Raw genomic sequence first — 19,917 nt, forward strand, 5'->3', positions numbered from 1 at the left:
CTCATTTTAGCCACTCTGACTGGCGTGAGGTGGTATCTCAGTGTGGTTTTGATTTGTATTTCCCTGATGAGGAGGGATGCTGAGCATCGTTTCATGTGTCTGTTGGCCATCTGGATGTCCTCTTTGGAGAAGTGTCTGTTCATATCTTCTGCCCATTTCTTCACTGGGTTGTTTGTTTTTTGGGTGTGAAGTTTGGTGAGTTCCTTATAGATTCTGGATATTAACCCTTTATCTGATATGTCATTTGCAACTATCTTTTCCCATTCCATTGGTTGCCTATTAGTTTTCTGGGTTGTTTCCTTTGCTGCGCAAGAGAAATATTTTCAAAAGAGGAAGTGATTGGGGTACCTGGATGGCTCAGTTGGTTAAGCATCTGACTTCAGCTCAGGTCATGATCTTGGGGTTTGTGAGTTCAATCCCCGCATCAGGCTCTGTGTTGACAGCTCAGAGCCTGGGGCCTACTTCTGATTCTGTGTCTTCGTCTCTTTCTAACCCCTCCCCTGCTTGCACTCTACCTCTCTTTCTCTCTCAAAAATAAATAAACATTAAAAAAATTTAAAAAGGAAGTAATTAATAGTGCCATATTTTGCATATAAATCAAGCACCATAACTCACTGAGTCATAAACATCCATCTTTTTTTCACATTTAATAGCTCTGAAATTAGAATGTATTTTATAGTTGAGGGCATGTGATACTTTAATTGGCATACAAGATAATGATGTCTTAGATTAAAAGTAACATGGCATATGAGGACTAAGAACTGAACACTGGTTTAAGGGCAAGTGTAGGTCACCTTGGCGAAAGGGTTTCAGTGTAGGAGAGGAGGGGGTTTAAAAGCAAATTAAAGAAAAGAAATTGGAATATTGACAACTCTTAGATCATTGCTTTATAGAAGAGTGAGAATTTAGGCAGTAGCTGGAAAATGGTAGTCAGGGTATAGATAGTTTTTGTTTTTTAAGAAGGAAGAGAAGACAGCCTGGCTATGTGCTGATGAGAATGTCTATGGCAAGGGGACATTTATGATGTAAGAGAGAATGGCTGAGTAGACCAGTGCAGAAAGGATCAGTGGCCTATGTGGCAGGATGGTTGGGTAGGTGGGAGAAATGGAGCTAGAGGGTCTATGGACACTACTCTGACTGCCTCAATATTCTCCGTTAAGTAGAGAAAGCAAGGTCGTTAGCTGGGAGGGACATCAGCGGGGAAGGGTTAGAATTTAGAAGCAAAAAGAGCATGAAATGGTTGTCTAGGAGAGAAGGACTGGAAAAATGTAGGACGATGACCAGGCAGCACTGAGGTTTGGTCAGGAACTTCAAGTGGGACCACTTAGTCTAATTGCATGATTTTCTTCGGCCTTCTTCAGCTACAGGGTGCACACCTAAAGAAGGTCCAGCATTGGATTTTACCAGGGCTATTGTTGTGCCAAGGAAGTGTATATGCAAAGGAGAGGGCCAGGGAATTGAGGGCATACACAGGCGAGATCTAATGATTGAGCATGAAGTCTAAGCTGGATGGGCATCATGCTTGTGTACTCATTCTCCTGCTACTGTCCCAGCACCTTTATTCACTCATGCTAAACCAGAACAGACAAGTGTGAATGGCTGAACTTTGGTGGGTTCTCTATTTTGTTGAGATGTCCCCTCCCTTGCCCCCAGCAACAGGTTCACTCTCTTTCTGTGGCAGGGCTGGGCTCTTGAGGCAAAGGTCAGAAAGTGGTGGGGAAAGGCAGAAGCACTCAAAACTGCTGGGGTAGATCTGACATACATCTCTTGCAATAGACCTGCTGTGTATGGTACTTCATGTCTATACTGCATTCCTTCATCCAACACCAAATGAGGAATGCAAAAGGGGATGAAAACTAATAATATCTGAAAACAATGTTCTACTGATTTGCCTTGTTTTCTTTGTTTCATTTTTTTAGGCACTTGATGAATTAATAAGTAAAGGATTGCCTGCAATTCTGGTCACAGTTGGCCAACAACATCTCCTAAATAAGTTTTCTTTTGTTAAAGCCTACTTTTTAATAAGTGTGGCTGCAACTATAAATTGTGTCCCAGAAAATTCAGTGAAAATAACCCACCATGGACCTGTTTCTGAGAAGAGTAGAGCAAACTTTCAAAACTTGAAAGGTAATCTTTTGTTTCATTTTTGGCTTGTTTTTCTTTCTCCTCTTTCCCCAACTATTTCTACTTCACTCCTAATAATCTATATGAACAGTCTAGTATACATTCTTCCATATTGTTCTCTAAGCACACTTAATGACACACATATGTGCTATGTTAGGTATATGCATATCCATTTCTGTCCATATATATCAGTATTCATATACTTTTTCACATATATACACACAAAATAGGATTCATCATTTATTTATAGAATGATATATTTTACATTTTCCTACATCTTGTGTTTTTTTTTTTTTATGCAGAAAAGTTTCACTAAAACCACTTTAAAGCAACTGCTTTGTTCTGCTATTCTGGTTTTGTAGTGTTCTATGCTGAATATCTCATATTTGTTCAACCATCCCACTATTGCTGCACATTCACTTTGTTTCTAGGAATAGGGCTGAAGTGCTACATATCCTTATCATATAGTGTATATTTCTATGGGATGAGATACCCATGAACAGGATTTATAGGTCTTAGATAAGTATTTCTCAACTGTATTGGATATTGCCCTAAGAATAATTGTTTTTCACCAGTAAGTACGGTGTTAACTGTGGGCTTTTCATAGATGTTCTTTATCAAGTGAAGGACTGTCCTTTTTATTCCTGGTTTGTTGAGTGATTTTATCATGAAAAGGTGCTGAATTTTATTAAATGCTTTTCCTGCATCTATTAAGATGCTTCCATGTTTTTTGGTTTTTATTCTATTGATATCGTGCATAACATTAATTGATTTTTGAGTGTTTAAACCAACCTTGCATTCTTGGGGTAACTCCCATTTAGTCATGGTATATAAGTTGTTTTTATACTTTGTTGGATTCTGTTTGCTAGTATTTTGTTGAAGATTTTTATATCCTTATTCATAATACATATTGTTCTATACTTTTCATTTCTTGTATCTTTGTCCTGTTTGGATATCAGAGTAATATTGACTCTGTTTTAAAATGTAACTTTTATTATTATTCAGGTGTGATGAGGTCAACAGATAAGAGGATAGTGGTCATTAAAAACAGAGTTTGTTACTCAGTTTTCCAGGAGGAGGAGCAGGCCATTATCTGGGAGGGCCACACAGAGAATCCCCAAAGTCACTCAGAGGCAGAGAGAGCAGGAAGAAAATAGGGAGCAAACTCTTCCTAGGATCTTTCATGTTCTGAAATGCATCCTAGACTTTCATGCTAATCCCCAGATCAAATTCTTGAGAATTTCCCAATTCTCAAGCCCTCCTTCATACTCAGCTGACCTCTTGCTCCAGAGCCCTTTAATTTAGGAGAAGAGCCACATAAGTAGTAGTTGGAAGAAGAGGGATGTCATGTGTGTTCAATTCCATGGACTTCCTCTTACCCCTTGGACTTCCTCTTACCCCTTGACAAACTTAGGTCTTTAGGTGGGTATTTTTTTGCAGCAATTCCTAGTCAAATAACAATTTGTGGGTTCCCCCCCCCCCCGCTCCTGTAGTCTAGAAGTCCAGTTTACTGAAGCAGGCAGAGTCTGTAATCTAAATTATCCCATTTCCTCCTGCTCAGCATCACAGGCTTGGATTGTGGGTTTTTGAGATAGTTGGGAATTGTGGGTTATGGTGTTCCAAATGGTCTCACTCTCTGCTATTAGTGTGAGGGGCTTATACAAATCAGTAGATCTACTGACATTTCCAAGTAGATCTTATAAATATCTTATAAATATAAATAGGCTGAAAATACTTTGGGGCCCTTAAAGGGTCCTGTGTTCCCAGAGGAGGAACCATTACTCTATATTAGAAGCCAATAATTTTAAGAATATCACCAAGCATCTTAAAGATCCTTTCAGAATTGTCTGATAGAACAGTATGTTTCTAATTATCATTGTGGGTTTTTTTAAATATGAAATATATGGACAGTTTCCCAACTAATGATGAGTTACATAAACTAGAATTAATATTTAAACTAACCAAAGATATTCTTGGTTCTTCCAAAATTGTGTGTCTTTTAGACTTATATTTAAAGGATGAGGGAAGCTCACTTGATCAGTTTGCAAAAATTAAAGATGACTTCACACTTAGCACACTAAAGGTAAGTCAGAAAATTTTTTCAAATCATATTAAATTGATTACCAAAATGTGCACTATTAGGCCCTGGACAGGCTCACTTTCAGGGTTGTGTTTGCTCTTGGGAGACTGAGTAGCTTTTCTTTCATAAGCATAGATTGGGGCCAGAGACGGAGTCTACTCCTCATGAGAAAATTAGATGCCCAGAGATTGTCAGCCTTTGACTTTACAAACCTGATTAAGGCACTGTGGAAAATATGATTTATTATTTGATGGGATTCCATTCCCTGGTTCTCATTTCCTAATAATAATAGTGATGGCAACAGCAACACAAACAGCTACCATTTATTCAGTGCTTACTACATGACAGGCACTTTGCATGATTAATTTTTACAACTCTGGGCTGTAGGTATTAATCATTTTTGAACTATGTTGTGCTGAACCGTGAGAAAATTGAGGCTTAGACAGAAAAAAATCCCTAATGTCATGCAACTAATGAAATGCAGATCACGTTCTTAGCCATTATACTGAGTTGCCCCAGTACTTATATAATGTGTACCACTCTGTACAAACAAGTTTTTAGAGACCTGTTTTTTGAAGGGTTGGTTGGTCCCTTTCTCCTTTGCCATGCCGAGTTGCTATTTACTATTGATTGTCTGCTGTAAAATCTCATTATCTTCACATTACCAGTTAGGTGATCATAGCTTAACTTGAAATACAGTCAGTCCTCGTTATTCACAGATTCAGGATTTGCTAACTAGCTGATCTGCTAAAATTTATTTGTAACTCCAAAGTCAATACTCATGGCTCTTTTTTTTTTTTTTTGTGGTCATTTGTGAATATCACAGAGCATAGAAAAATGTGAGTGGCCCCACACACACATTCCTAGCTGAGTTGGAAAAGACAATGCTCTGACTTTTTGTTTCCACTCTCATCCTGTAAACAGGTATCCTTTCCATGGTCTATGTTGCATTTTTGTGCTTTTTGTTGGTGATTTCACTGTTTGAAATGGCCCCTAAGTGTATTGCTGAAATGCTGTTTGGTATTCCTCAGAATACGAAATTCCTAAGAAGGCTGTGATGGGCTTTATGGTAAATGCAGAATCCTTGCTATGCAATAAAAGCTTTAGTCAAATGTGAGTTTTAGGGCTATTAGCTGTGAATTCAAGGTTAATGACTTTACAGTACATATTAAATAATGTGTCATTAACTATAAACACATATTAAACAAAGTCATAGGTGGATCAGTTGGCAAAAGTGTTGGCACCAGAGGCCTGTAGGAACCTATTCCTGTATTTCCTGTAGGAGCAATACTCCAGTGTTTGCTAATTCTGTGTGTGTAACCACTTGATGGAACAGTGTAAGTACCATGAATAATGAGGACTGGCTGTTCGCACAATAAAGGGTAACTGTTGTACGTGCTGACTCCTGCCATCACTCTCCTTTTCATTTTCTGTGTCCTTTTTCCTGTTCACTGAGCACTCTTCTCTGATGATTATGTTCAAATTCCCTATTTGGTCTTCCATTCAAGGTTACTTTTCTCAGTATGTGGAAAACACCTGATAAAGAAGAATGAGATATTATCTGTATTACCTCTAAGCTTAGGTGGTTGTGTGACCTTCTTTCTTTAGTTGGCTTTACTGACAGAAGCTGAGGACAGGCTGAACTTCCTTATGTCGGAGATGGAGCCCCCAGGCCATCAGAGCCTGTCCCAGTGCTCCGCTGGCGAGCTGGAGACTGTGGTGGAGGCCAGGCTTCAGCTGGCTGCAATTGCCCTGCAGAGACACCGGGCCGCGTACAGGTGAGTCTCTTCAAGCACAGAGGAGAATTTGTTCCCCACCCTAACTTGTCAGATATACCTAAATTGTATATAAAGTTTACAAATTCCAATATTAATAGAGCATACTTATGTTTTATTACTCAGGAGCCTTTCATATATTATTATGCTTAAAACTACAGTTCTAAACAAAGCAATTACTTTGTGAAAGCCTACAGCTAGGATGGGTTTCTTTAAAGTTGTTTATTTATTTTAAGGAGGGGGAGGGACAGAGAGAGGGAGAGAAAATCCCTAGCAGGGTCTATTCTTTCAGCACAGAGCTAGATGCGGGGCTCGAACTCACCAACTGTGAGATCATGACCTGAGCCTAAATCAAAAGTTGGATGTTCAACTAACTGAGCCATCCAGGAGCTCCTAGAATGTCTTATATAATATAAAGAATGAACAAGTTAACAGAGCTTTGCTTTTTTATTTATTGATGTTTTTATTTTAAAAATTTTAATTCCAGCATAGTTAATATTAAAAACAAGCTCTATTATTAAAAAATAACATTTTCTGAACTATGTTTGGCTGAACCATTTAAGAAACTGTTTTAAGTGGATGATTATTTAAATGTGATACAACTGTTAGTATCAGACCTTTCATTTCACCTGTTCGTTGATTCATTCATTTACCCAACCAGTATCCATTAACCACTGCATTGTTAGGCTCTACTCTAGACACTGAGGATACAGAGGGGAATGGAAATAGTTCCCGTATCCATATGCTGAAAGATATTTAAACAATTAAGTGGGATGGTAAAACCATATTGCAAACTTCTCATATCGTTTGCAATAAATACCTCTATCATGAGGCCCTGTGACATTTCAGTAAAGATTCTTTGAATAATGCACAGGCTTATTATCTTCCATTCATTGGTTTCATTCAAAAAATAATTTTGGAGTGCCTACAATATGCTAGTCATGGTTCTTAGTTTTTGAGATAAATCAATATCCCAGTACTGGTAGATACAATATAAACAGAATATATAACAATACTGAAAACAGTCCTACCCTCATGGAGTTTGTAATAGATAATAAATAGGCTGACAGTAAACTGTGAACATAATAAGTAAGTAAATTGTATAGTGTGGTCACAAGTGATACATGTTACAGAGATACCAGGAGTAAAGGCAGGGGGAGGTGGAGGGCTATCATTGTAAAATGGTGTGGTTGTAATAAAGAGTATGACTTCAGTTTGATGTTTGATGGCTGACAGCTTTCAAGCCCCATCGGTCCCCCCTTTTCGTGCCCCACATCTGGGCAGGCAGATAAGAAAACCCAGTAGCTTTCTTAGGCAGAGCTGGGAGAAAAAAGAGAAGCCCACCTGTGGCTTCTGCAAAGGGGAAATCAATACAGCAGAAATTTCCCTTTGCTTTGATGGGAAACACATAATCATCTCATCATTGTGGGCCTTGACCCAAAGGCCACACCATGATTAACCACATCTAAATTTGATTTTATGTTAGAACAGTATAGACTTTTGGAAATTTATAATTTTTTGTGGTTTCTAAACAGTGATGAAAAGCCGGCTAGTCTGTTGTGGAGCAGTGATTCTCAAAAATGTGGTTTCTGGATTTCTAGGGGTGTCTCCAAGACCATTTCACGGGGTCTGTAAGGTCAGAACTCTTTTTACAAGACTAAGATGTCATTCATCATCTTCATCATGTTGTTATTTTCACTGACGCTGCAAGAGCAGCAATATGAAAACTTCTGGCATCTCACTGTGCACCACAGCAGTGTTTCCGAACAGTACTGCTAGTGGCCATTACACTCTTTACTGCTGCGCACTTGCAGTTAAAAAAAAAAAAAAAAAGCAGTTTATGCTTTTGATGAACCCGTAAAACCTATTACATTTATAAGTCTCTATCCTTGAATATATTTTTAATATTCTGTGGGAATATTAAATGGGAAATACTCCTAAAGCATAGCATCTTTGCTGCATATCAAAGTCTGGTGGTTATCTTGGGGAAGAACACATACGTGATTGAAATGAGAGCTGAACAAGCAGTTATTTTCAAGAAACACCATGTTTATTTGAAAAAGCAACTGACAAACTAGTTTTGCAGACTTAGGTGTTTGACAGGCATTTTATTGAAAATGAGCAAAATGAACATGCCACTTCTAACAAACAACTAATAGTATTTGTTGCTAATGATAAAATCTGAACTTTTACAGGGAAATTAGAATTTTGGAAAAATTTCTATTTGTCACCATGAGCTTGACAGTTTTCTAATGCTTATAATGTTCTGATGAGATTGGGGGTCATTAATATTAACAAGCATCATTATTTTAAAACTGTGTAATGAAATGTTTCAACATTAAGGGGATTTGCATAACTCAGGGAGTTATTATTTTCCAAATCACCAGTGAATATTGTTCCAAAATCCTGGTTAACAAGATAGATCAATAGGTTTTAATGTAACAGAGTAGGAAATTGCTTCAGTATGTGAAGCACATTGCAAGAAACTTTTAAGAAACTATCACTTGGCACATTTTGGTGTAGTATCAAAGAATTCACAATTATTTTAAGAGGATATTAAAATACTCTTACTATTTCCAACAACTACCTCTGTGAGACCTAGTCATCTTCATATACTTCAGTCAAAGCAGTATATCATAACTTGGGGAGCCTGGGTTGCTCAGATGGTTAAGTGTTTGACCTTGGCTCAGATCATAATCTCAGTTTGTGAGTTTGAGCCCCCACGTTGGTGGGGAGGGACCAGCTTCGCATCCTCTGTCCCCTTCTCTGTCTTCCGCTCCCCAGCTTGTTCTCTCTCTCTCTCTCTCTCTCTCTCAAACATAAACATTAAGAAATACCCACTATGTCATAAGAGACAAAGAAGTGATATGAAATTCTTCTATTAGGTTGATTTTCCCTTATTAAGAGGGAATTTAATAAGACATTAAAGAGATTTGCAAAAATACAAAATATGGCATTCTTCTTGCTAATTTTTGTTGTATTGGAAAATATATCTGTCTTCATAAAATGCATTATAGATGTTAAAAAATAATGGGTTTAATGTTTTTATTTTTAAATGAATTAATAAATATTAATAGAGTTAAAAATCTGTCAGCTTAAGTTCTAGTATGATAAATATTGAAGGAACTCTGGGAATTCTCAACAATTTTTAAGGGTATAAATGAGTGCTGAGATAAAAAAAAAAGCTTAAGACACACTGATTTAGAGTATTGTTACATTTATAGCTATCTTTGAGAATGCAGTGGTAGCTGATTGATAGTAAATAGAATTAGCATAATAATATATCATCTTCCCTCTTGAAGTTTGAAGAGAAGGAATTTCTTATGTGATTTCTTAAAGAAAGTATATGGTTTATATATATAGAAGAACATCATCTCCCTCTCTATCTACAAAAATGTGACTATATGATTTCCTTTAGAGGAATGGAGATCTCTTTTCTCCAAACTGTTTCAGAGGTCACCAGCAGCCCTAGAAAATATTTACCATTACCTTTATTCTTCCCCCTGCCCTCTGCATGTCTTACAGCCATGGAGGATATGAGTGATTTTTTTTTTTTTATTTTTTAAGGAGGAAGAAGGGAACAAGAAAGTAAAAATTACAAAATGGTCACAGTAAGGAGTGTCATAATAGAACTTTAATTTGAAGACCAGATAGACATATGTAAATGAAGTGCAAGTATATCAGAATCACTCCTATTTTAAATACATGAACCTGGCCCTTGGGACAAAACCTGCAAAAACTTTGATGTTGTTGCCTTTTTGCAGCAGAGTTGTCATATGGAGAAGCCTACTGTCAAGATGAATGAGTTTCTCTTATGTGAACTTTACCCCCCATGAGCTTCTGTTTGGGCGCTGCTGAGAGTGTTGGACAGTCCCTTTCCCAAATGATGGTTAGCTTGACATTTTATGATACTTCTAATAAAATTATGTGTCAAGTAAATTGAAAGGCACATTCCCCAGGGTGACAGGTAGAGTGAACTGCATGGATTTTATGAGAACAAACTGACCATTTTTGTCATGAATGTTAATAAGAAGTAAATGGGATCAAAGTTATTCAGACTGTATTTCTGCTTCTTTTAGGGCTGCCTCTCTCAAGGTCCTATCTTTTTTTTTTTTTTAAATAAGTTTTCCTTTCTATTTAATTTATTGTCTAAATGGAATAACATTTGAACCTTTTAATTTTGTGTCAAAATGAAACTTTCTTTCTTGGGGATTATAGAGTGTTTATAGTGAGAGTCTCTGCGGTGGAGCACACAGACTAGAAATTTTCCATTGTGCATCTATGCAGTGCCAGGTGGATTAGGACATACTAGTATTGTTTATATTTTATTCATTTTGGGGTTTTGGGGTTAGCAAGATTCCAAACCTTATATCTCATTTGGATTGAAGTCAGAATTTCGTCTTCAGAATCGGAAGGGTGGGATGGCCACCCCGTTCTCCTTCCAGGGCCCTCTACTGGCCATCCTGTGCTAGCCTCGAGGCTGCTCAGTAACCATGGTTCCTTAGAAACTTGTATAGGAGGATTAGGAGGAACTTAACGGAGGACCATGGGGGGAGAAAAAGGGGGGAAATGGTGGGGGAAAGGGAGAGTGGCAAACCATGAGAGACTCCTGAATGCTGACAAAAACTGAGGACTGATGGATGTGGGGGGGGGGAAGAGGGGGATGGGCACGGAGGGGGGCACTTGTGGGGATGAGCACTGGGTGTTATATGGAAACCAACTTGAAAATAAACTATTTGTAAAAAAAAAAAATGCCCCAATTAAAAAAAAAAAAAAAAGAAACTTGTATGTATCGTATCCTTGAGTGAGGAGGGGTGTCAGGGAGAGGAAATTTCATTCCTGTACATGTACTGAAACCATGTCATTTCGTGTTGATTTCTTGGTTGGTTTTTTAGTTTTATTTTAAATAAAAACAGTAAAGTTATATAGTCATGAATAACACCTTAGAAAATACTCTACAAATAGAAATAGCCATTTTAACAAGTCAGTAGTCTTGGGAATTTAAAATTCAATAATCACAGAGCTTTTTTTTCTGGTTACTAACTTAGAAAAAAAAATCAATTGAGTTACCCTCATATGCCCTGGCCTACTCAGTATACTAAATGAGAACAGCTAGCATGTATTGAGCATGGTCTACTTGATAAGCACTCCTCTTTACTAATAAGTACACCCCATTCTTTCTAGAACACCAACTCCATGAGGGCAGGGACTGTACCCATAGCTCCTAGATTTGTTCCTTGCCCATAGCAGGTACTCAGTGTGTATTTTTGAACAAATGAAAGAATAAATAGCTTGTTTAATCTTTAAAATGATCCCATTTCATGAAGTCTGATAAGTAGAATGCAAGGCAAGAGGCATTAAAGTGGACAGAGAGGGCCTTTGCATAGATAACAAGTGCAGTCAACAATGACTGCATAGCAGTCATAAACATGACACCAATAACTGTACCAAAATGAACAAAACCAAACTTATTAGAACTGTGGAAAGACGGAGGCCATGCTATAGGCAACAGTTAAGAGGCAGGCATCGGATCCAGCTGCCTGGGTTCTAATCCCATGCCTTCTTTCTAGTTGTGTCATCTTAGGCAAGTCACTTAACATTTCTGTCTTTGTTTCCGAATCTATAAAATAGTGATGATAGTAGTAGGATTAAAATAGTGATGATAATCCTCATAGGATTGTGGTGGGGATTAAGTAAATTAATTCACACAAAGCACTTAACACAGCACCCGACAGGTGGTAAACACTTGGTAAATATCAGTTATTGTTTTTTTAAAGGATTGTGGGGAAAAAAAAGCAAAAAGAGAAAGTCTCTTTGGTAGAGTATGTGTGTTAGGACAATGTTTTCAGCTTTTAATACAACAGGTTGACAAAAAAGAAGGTATAAAAACATAATTTAAACATTGAACATATGTACACACTCTGGGAGCCTACAAGCAGAGACTATACCTTCCCAGAAACATCCTGGACACGTATGAGGCTGACTATATACTAGGCCAGAAACCTAACTGACCCACAGGAAGAAGTGTAAAGACCATGGTCCAGAGACACGGGAAGCCTCAGGAACATGCATGGAGGGAAATTATTTGATCTGACTTACCTCTGATGAGGTCGTTGTAACACTGTGTGGAGAACAGGCTTCAGGGACAACCCGAGCGCGAGGCTGGTCGGGAAGCTCCCAGTCAAGCAGCCTGGAGATAATGGTGGCTTGGATGAAAGTGCGAGCACTGGATGAGGTGAGGAGCAGCTGGCTGGTACCTGTATTTTGAAGGTGAAGCTGACAGAACTTGTTGATGGATTGAACATAGGTTGTTAGTTGGTGAGATAGCAGTGGTGATTCTGGGCTCTGTGTTGGATCACAAGGGAAGAGGGAACACAAAGGAAGAGGAGCAAGTTTGGTGTGGGAGGAAGAAGCCAGGGGATCTGCTTTTAACTTATTCTATCAGTTTCTTACTTCTGCCATAACACAGCAGCAGAAACTCAGTGGCTTCAAACAAGATAATTTTATTGTCTCACAGTTCTGGAGTCCATGCTCTAAAATCAGTGTTCATGGGCCATGTTCTATCTGAAGGGTCTAGAGGAGAAGCCTTCCTTGCGTCTTGTAGCTGCTGGTATTTGCCAGTGATCCTTGGCATTCCTTGGTTTATAACGACACCGCTGTAGACACATGCCTGTCTTCTCCCTGTGTGTCTTCATGTCACCTTCCTTGTGTGCATGTCTGTCCCTCTAAAATTTCCTTTTTTTATAGAGACAGCAGTTATATTGGGATAGGGTCCACCCAAATTTTAGCTTGATTACTTCAGATTACTGAGGTACTGAGGGTTAGGACATCAACGCAACTTTTTTTTTTTTTTTTGAGGGGATACAGTTGAACCCATAACACCTGTTAAATGTTCTTGTCTATTAACTACTCAAGTGAGAGCTTAGATAGATGGGTATATTGTCCATTTGGCTTCCACCCAGTCTTTTCATGTATAAAATAGCATTTTATAAATGTATAAAAATATATAAATGTATACAATAGCATTTTCAGGTATATAGATTGTTCTGCATTTTGAATTTCATTTTGGAATAGATTTTAAAGCAAGCTTCTTGATATATATTAAGACATTTTGAAGAAGTGTGTCATCAATTACAAAATTATCATTCTACAAAGGAGGAGGATGAGATGATTTAAAGTGTAGACAAATGTACGAAACAACAGGAAATAAGGACAATTCCTATCTTCTGGCTTCTGTTTTCTTAATTTAGTATGCTTGACTTCTGGTTCTGCTAGACACTGATTAAGCAATAATTTAGCTTAAGAGTTTCCAAGTGTATAGCCTTAAGTAACAAAGTTCTATGACCTCAAAAAGCTGGAGAACCACATTCTGATACATATGAAATGCCTATGTGTTCATTTTATTAATGAGATTGTCAGTACTAATAAAGTTTAAAATATATTTTCTATTTTAGTGCTGCAATAGTATTTTCTACACTTAGACTTCTCCAGGATTCAAAACTTTTTAAAAAGAAGGTAGTACAAGACGACACAGAGAATTCCATCTCTCCAGGAGCTTCTGTATGTATGAATTTAATTAATGTCTATCTTCACAATACTTACTGTATAATAATAACTGTTGGCATGCTAAGAATTTGTCTAATTACTTGGATGAAATAAAGGCATAAAGTAGAAAAAACATTGAATTCAGAGTAAAGAGATAAATGTTCAAGCCCCATTTTATGCTCTTTATTTATTGGCATACCTTACGCAAGTCCCTTAAACTTTAAAACATTCTTTGATTAAAAATTTTAAGTTTTAATTTAAATCTCATTTGTGAGCTGATGGAATTGAATGTGATAATCACTAAGGTCCCACCAGATACATTATTCCAGTATCTGATTTCTTTAGCAAATAAAGTTGTTCCACTTTATTTTGCTCCTCATTTCACTTTTGAATTTTTTAGTTTGGCATCACCGGTAGACACCTGTGTTATTTCCTACCCTTGATTTCTCATAGTTAGATTCTTCCACATTTAAACTCTGAAATTTCTTTGACAACTGGTGTCACAAATTCTTTGAAATTTTACTGGATTTTGATAAGACCAAGTAATTTAATAATAGAGGGTTGTTTAGGATTAAAACATAAAGATTCATCACACAGAATCCTTGCTCATTACTTTAAGCTTTACTAATAAAATTGCTAATATCTAGTGTCATTACAAATACGCAAAACTAATTATCCTAAATAGAAAGTCATTTCTTACTATATTAAAAGCAATAAAAATGCTAAAAAGCAATCTAATTCAAAAATTGACTGAGAGGAATGGTTGTCAGTTAGGGGCTATTTTGCCTCCCAAGGGTGATTTGGCAGTATCTGGAGACATTTTGGTTGTTAGAACGAGAAAGGGTGCTCCTGGCATCTAGTGCATAGAGGTCAGGGATGCTGGCTATACACATAAATAATGCACAGTCCCCCACAGCTACCAGCAGTGCTGAGGTCTAGAAATCTCGATTTAGAGGAAGGGTGACTTGGCCATTCATGGTAACAGGAAATGTGAGCAATGAGAGATTAAGGTATATGGATAGGCATTTTCCCCCCCTGTATTGCTAACCTAAATACTAGACTCCTCAAGTACTTAGTGTGACCCTTCCAGTCACCATCCTGCCTTGAAGGCTCTGTTCACTTCTTACTCTGTTCCCAGGACAGTCTCCCCTCCCTTCCTACCTGGCTATCCACATTCCAGCCCTGCCTCAGTTTTGCTGGCCACTCCTTGATATTAGGTGTTGCTGATAGGTTAGAGGTATCAGAGATGCATAGCAGGAAATTCCTAGAACAAATGAACATTGTTCTAGTGGTTTTAAAGTTCCCTAGTGTCTAAAATGGATTCCCTCCATTGGAAAAAGCTCCCCTTGTCCTTCCCTCTCAGTGGCTCTGGGCATTGGCCACCCCCCTTGCAAAGTGCAGTAATGAAAATGGTAAGTTAATTATGATATACATTCGGAATGTGAGCAGCATATAATAGTGTGGCAGAATGGATTAATGGGGGGCTCTAAATTCAGGGTGCAAGTTTGAATCCCACCTTTGCCAAAATGTAATGGAGTTTAAGCAAATAGTTAATGTGTCTAAGTCTCAATTCTCTCATCTGTAAGGCAGGAAAAATAATACCCCCCCCTTTGGCTTTTTGAGAGTATTAAATAAGATAATGTGTGTAAGGCATTTGACACAGTACCTGGAACATAATAAGTACTCAATAAATATGAGCTATTATTATTGATTATTTTTCATCCATTAAAATGATGTTTACAAAAGTTTTGAAGACATAGATACTGCTGATAATATAATTTGCAATGAAAATTTCATAGTACAAAACTATTTTGTATAATGAGTACAGAAAGAAAGAGAAAAGCTGAAAAGCAGCATTCCAAATATTAATAGAGCATGGCGGGATTATGAATCATTTCATTTGTTTTGTGTGTGTGTGTGTGTGGATGTATTTTTTCCATTTTATAGAATGTGCAAGACAAATTTCTAAAACTAAAAAGTTAGTATTAAATGATATCAGATGCTTCTCTTTGATTTAGCATTGGGCAAAAACTTTAAAATTACTAGATGGCACAATAACAATCATTTTAATATTGTTTAGGCCACTGAAAATAAAGATGATGAGTTTTTAGATCCTACTTCCCTAAATTCTCGAGAACATTTCAACATCCATCTGTGGTTGAGGTGCCGCCTAGCATTGGTGACTGCCTTTGTTGCACAGATTCATGGAGTCAGAATTGTGACAGGTACAAATATCCTGTTTACTTAATGAAAGGTTTCATAATCATTAATTGTACTTAGATAATGGAGGTTTTATTGGGATACATTCAATTATAACATTAACATTTTTTTCTAACTTTATAGTTTGATCTGTTTCCAGAATTAAAAAATTCATGTTATGAAAATAATCATTTCTATAACACTGAAAATGGCATCTATGTTTCTGACATATGCAAAACAGGCAAGGCGATCTCAAAATACTAACGTCCAGGTCATCTTATCATTCAGGGGGGCAGCATAGTGTAGGGGGCTCAAGCACAGATTCTGGTGCTGGATACCTGACTTGGGTTCAAATGTTCGGTCTACCACTTCCTCCTTTGTTTGCTCTCGGTCAAGTCTCTTCATCCTCCTATGCTTAGTTTCTTCCTCTGGTAAAAATGGAAATTATGGTACTTACTTCATAGGGTTATTGTCAGTCTTGAATGGGTTAAGTTTATAAAGTTTTAACTCATAGCCTGGTACATATACATGTCAGTTTTTTCAGTGATTAATAATTATCTATTTGTAAATCTATCTATCCAGCCATCTCTATCCATCTCTCACATTAAATTTTTTCATGTAGCATCATTACTTTTGCAGCATTGGAATACCCTAAGTTACTTTCCCCTAATTTGCAGCACATTTATTTTTAATGTTTCATGTAGAGTCTGTTTTCTGTCGTTATATCTTCCTATTCTTCTATAATATACAATAATCCTGTGATGAATATTGGGGTCTTGTGCATATGTGCTTTCTTACTTTCCCAGTGCATTTTAAATAACTGCATTTATTCACTTTAGAAAACGATATGACAGATTACGTCAGCCTCATCAACGAAGTGTGCATGGAAGCAAAAAGTGCAGGTGACAGGGAGCTACAGGCTGAATTCTTGATGCAAGCTGTCATCATTGGCCTACAAGAAAAGCACTTAAAGGCAGACATCATAACAAACCTTCAGGTAGGAAGGAGACCTCATGCACATTGATATTCATCTACTGGCTCTGATTAGAACAAAAAAAGAGAATTTTAAATTCCATTAGATGCTGAATGCTAACAGTCAGTTTGGTCAGCTCTTGTTTCAGTGAATTGGAAACAGGACTATCAAAAGCAATACTTTTATTTTAATAGGCTGTAATACATTTGCTTGAAGGAAGTGAATTTATTTCCCCTCGATCTCATTTAACCCTGGTGAGAAGCATGCTTTTGCTGGATGACTTGACAAAAGCCGAGAAATTCAAGAAAACTTCAAAAACAGAAAAATTACATTTGTTGACTCAGACTCACAACATTCTTATTGAACAGGTGAGTGAGATTTTGTGTCCTCAAGACTCAGACACTGACTCTTCTGTTGTCTTATTCAAAACCACATTAGCTAGTCACTAATACAATGTTCCTTTTACAGATGCTAACTTTTGGAGAAACAATTGAATTTCCTTTATCAAACACTGACTATGCAAATCCATTGCAGCCTTTGAAAAATATCTATCTTCCCCATGTCATGTTATTGGCCAAAACAAAAATGAGGATTGGTAAGAACACTTTAACATATATTACACTCAAGTCACTGATGACAATTTGTTATTTTCAGACAGGCTATCCTAGGAGTGCATTCAAATGGGCAATATTTGTGAATACTTGGGCTCCATTTATTTTGCTGGATAGGTTTTGATTATTTACCATGTGCCAGATTCTGGCTGAGGTCCTGGGGAATTACTGGAGGTTAAATGGATATTGTCACTGATCTTTGTGTGGAAGACAGAAATAAGCAAGTAAACAAACATATGGAGAAGTACATATCATAAATTTTATGTAAAATCTTTTAATATTTATAAAATGTCCCTAAAATTTTATAAGCCCTTATAACATTTAATAAAAATAAATATTGTATAAGATAAATGTATATTTGATACCTACCAGGCAGAAAATGAGTGAGGATATAGAAAGCTTATGTATGATAATGAATTACATATAGGTATGTAATTATAAATTGTGATCAGTTTTATGAAAGATGTGGATGAGTTCTGCTGATAAAGAACAATGAAGGAAGGGGTGCCTGTTTAAGTAGAATCATTGGTGAAGAGCCCTGTGGGGAGGTGGTATTTAACCCTAAACCTTAAATTTCAAGTGACTAGTTAATGCATGGTGGAGACAGAGAGAGCTGCGTTGTAGGTTGAGGCCAGGACCTGTTCTGGAAGTGCAGGAGATGAGGCTAGCCTGGTCAGAGTGGGCTCGGGGCAGCCTCATGGGAGGAAGTGAGCTGAGATGGTTTATGTTTCAGAAGGTTACCCTGGCTGCTGGATGAAGAATAGACTGCAGGTTAGACTGGAGCCACCTGGCTGCTGGGTGAAGAATAGATTGCACGTTAGACAGGAGCCAGCTATGACTGGACCTGATGGGAGCTGGTGGGCCGGGAAGCAGTAGGCAATACAGCCTGTGGGAGCCAAAGTGGAGCCAGCCGGTGCTGTCCTTCTCTGGAGCTTCCAGATGTGTCAAGCTTTCTCTCGGACACCATCTCTGGTCTTTGACCCAAGGCTGCCTGCCTCTAGCTCCCAGGCTTTTGTCCAGTTCGGCGGGCAGGGAATCTTGTAGCAGCTGTCTATGTTCTAACCTATATTAATCACGCTTTTTTCTTTTCTGTATTTCTGATGCTTTGACATCTGGGGCCCTGCTGACTAGGGAGGGACTTCTCAGGGCTAGCCAGTTCCTAGAGATTACCAAACCACTCTCCTGTGAGCATGCCCTTTAAATGGAGACTGTTCCAGAGCCCATTCTCTGAACTTTTATTGGGCTCCCTTGTAGTCCTTTGCTGGGCTCTGACACTCTGAGCCATTGTTTTCCTGCCTTAATCACCCCAGGGAAAAGTATCAGGTTACTAGCTGAGCCCACTGAAATTTTTCAGACTAGCCAATCCTAAACCTGCTTCACCTGTTTACCCTAACCGAACTATCCCTTCCTAAGACATCCAAAATAAAGGTTCTTGTCCACATTTTCCCCTTGTTCCTTCTACTTCCTGACCGAAAATTGTACTTTTCTGTCTGGCCCAGTGTGACACAGTGTGCCCCAGCCTCTTGGGACCTGTGAGTAACAAACTAACAAACTATGTTTCCAGTGGCAGTTGTCTCCTGGCCTGTACAGTAATGAAACATACCTGAACAGTAAAGAAACCTACATTTTAAAACATTACCCCTCACCTCATTGTACCCATTTGTCTCCTGTACCAGGAGCCGCTCAGCTCAGGAGAGGCGGATAGTCGAATTACAGTGAGAAGGGAGGGCAACAGAGCTGTGGTCAAACCATCTCCTGTCCAGGGCCTATTCCCTTCCACCCCTTCTGTTCCTCCTCCTCATGATTATTACTCATTATTATTTTAGACAATCATCATGATCATCATCATCAGATACAAATTTTGTTACTTTGGGTAAATTGTATCACCTCTACGTTGTTAGGTCTCCTTATTTATGAGATTAGGCTGGCCAAGCTGACCTCTAGAATTACTTCCAGCAATCTGATCCCATAAGAGCTATTTTTGTATATTTTTAGTTCACAATTTGTTATATTATCAGTATATTCGATTTCTAACAGAGCTTAAAGTACAGTGTGTTAAATTGTGCAGATTGTGTGAAATCAAATGTATTCTCTGCTTTCCTGACTTCCTAATCCTGAAGATGTGTCACCACTCTGTGACAATAGTGCCACTGTTTTTTTAGACTCACTTGAGTTAGAACAGCTTGCTTTCTGTTATATTATATTAAATACAGACCTAAAAAACAAAACCAAAAGCAGCTTTTCTGTCAAAACAACATCGGTTTCACAACTTCTTTTTCACAGAGTTGATGTTTATTGGAAAAAGGAGCACTTCAATATTATGAAGCATAAAATCATCTGATTTGATGCATTCTTGACAGTTTTCCTTTATAGGGAGAGTATAGATTGCATCACAAGAATAGAGCTACTTAAACAATTGTTTTTTCTTTGTGAAAGCCTCTGACAGAAAGAGGCATTTTGAGACTGTTTTCACAAAACCAAAAATAAGCATCATGGTTATTTGGGATTATTTTTCTCATTAATGACTGAACCTAGAGCTTCCTTATGAGATTAAAAAAATAGGTTATTGATTGATTGTATAATAGCAGTGAAGAAAGTTGCAAGAACAGT

At 37.7% G+C, this 19,917-nt stretch overlaps 1 protein-coding gene across 1 annotated transcript in view; it reads left to right on the forward strand.

Annotated features, from left to right (window-relative positions):
- CFAP54 (cilia and flagella associated protein 54) overlaps positions 1 to 19,917 on the forward strand; it is a 287,452-nt gene that overhangs the window by 186,286 nt on the left and 81,249 nt on the right. Inside the window, exons 49-56 of the mRNA XM_039236623.1 lie at positions 1,920 to 2,127; positions 4,128 to 4,207; positions 5,813 to 5,982; positions 13,434 to 13,539; positions 15,605 to 15,749; positions 16,563 to 16,720; positions 16,891 to 17,064; positions 17,165 to 17,291. Of these exons, the coding sequence (XP_039092554.1) occupies positions 1,920 to 2,127; positions 4,128 to 4,207; positions 5,813 to 5,982; positions 13,434 to 13,539; positions 15,605 to 15,749; positions 16,563 to 16,720; positions 16,891 to 17,064; positions 17,165 to 17,291 (1,168 nt within the window). The remainder of the gene's footprint in view (positions 1 to 1,919; positions 2,128 to 4,127; positions 4,208 to 5,812; positions 5,983 to 13,433; positions 13,540 to 15,604; positions 15,750 to 16,562; positions 16,721 to 16,890; positions 17,065 to 17,164; positions 17,292 to 19,917) is intronic.

Source organism: Hyaena hyaena, unplaced genomic scaffold, assembly GCF_003009895.1.
Source record: "Hyaena hyaena isolate Hyena2069 unplaced genomic scaffold, ASM300989v1 scaffold_113, whole genome shotgun sequence".
Taxonomy (NCBI): Eukaryota; Metazoa; Chordata; class Mammalia; order Carnivora; family Hyaenidae; genus Hyaena; species Hyaena hyaena.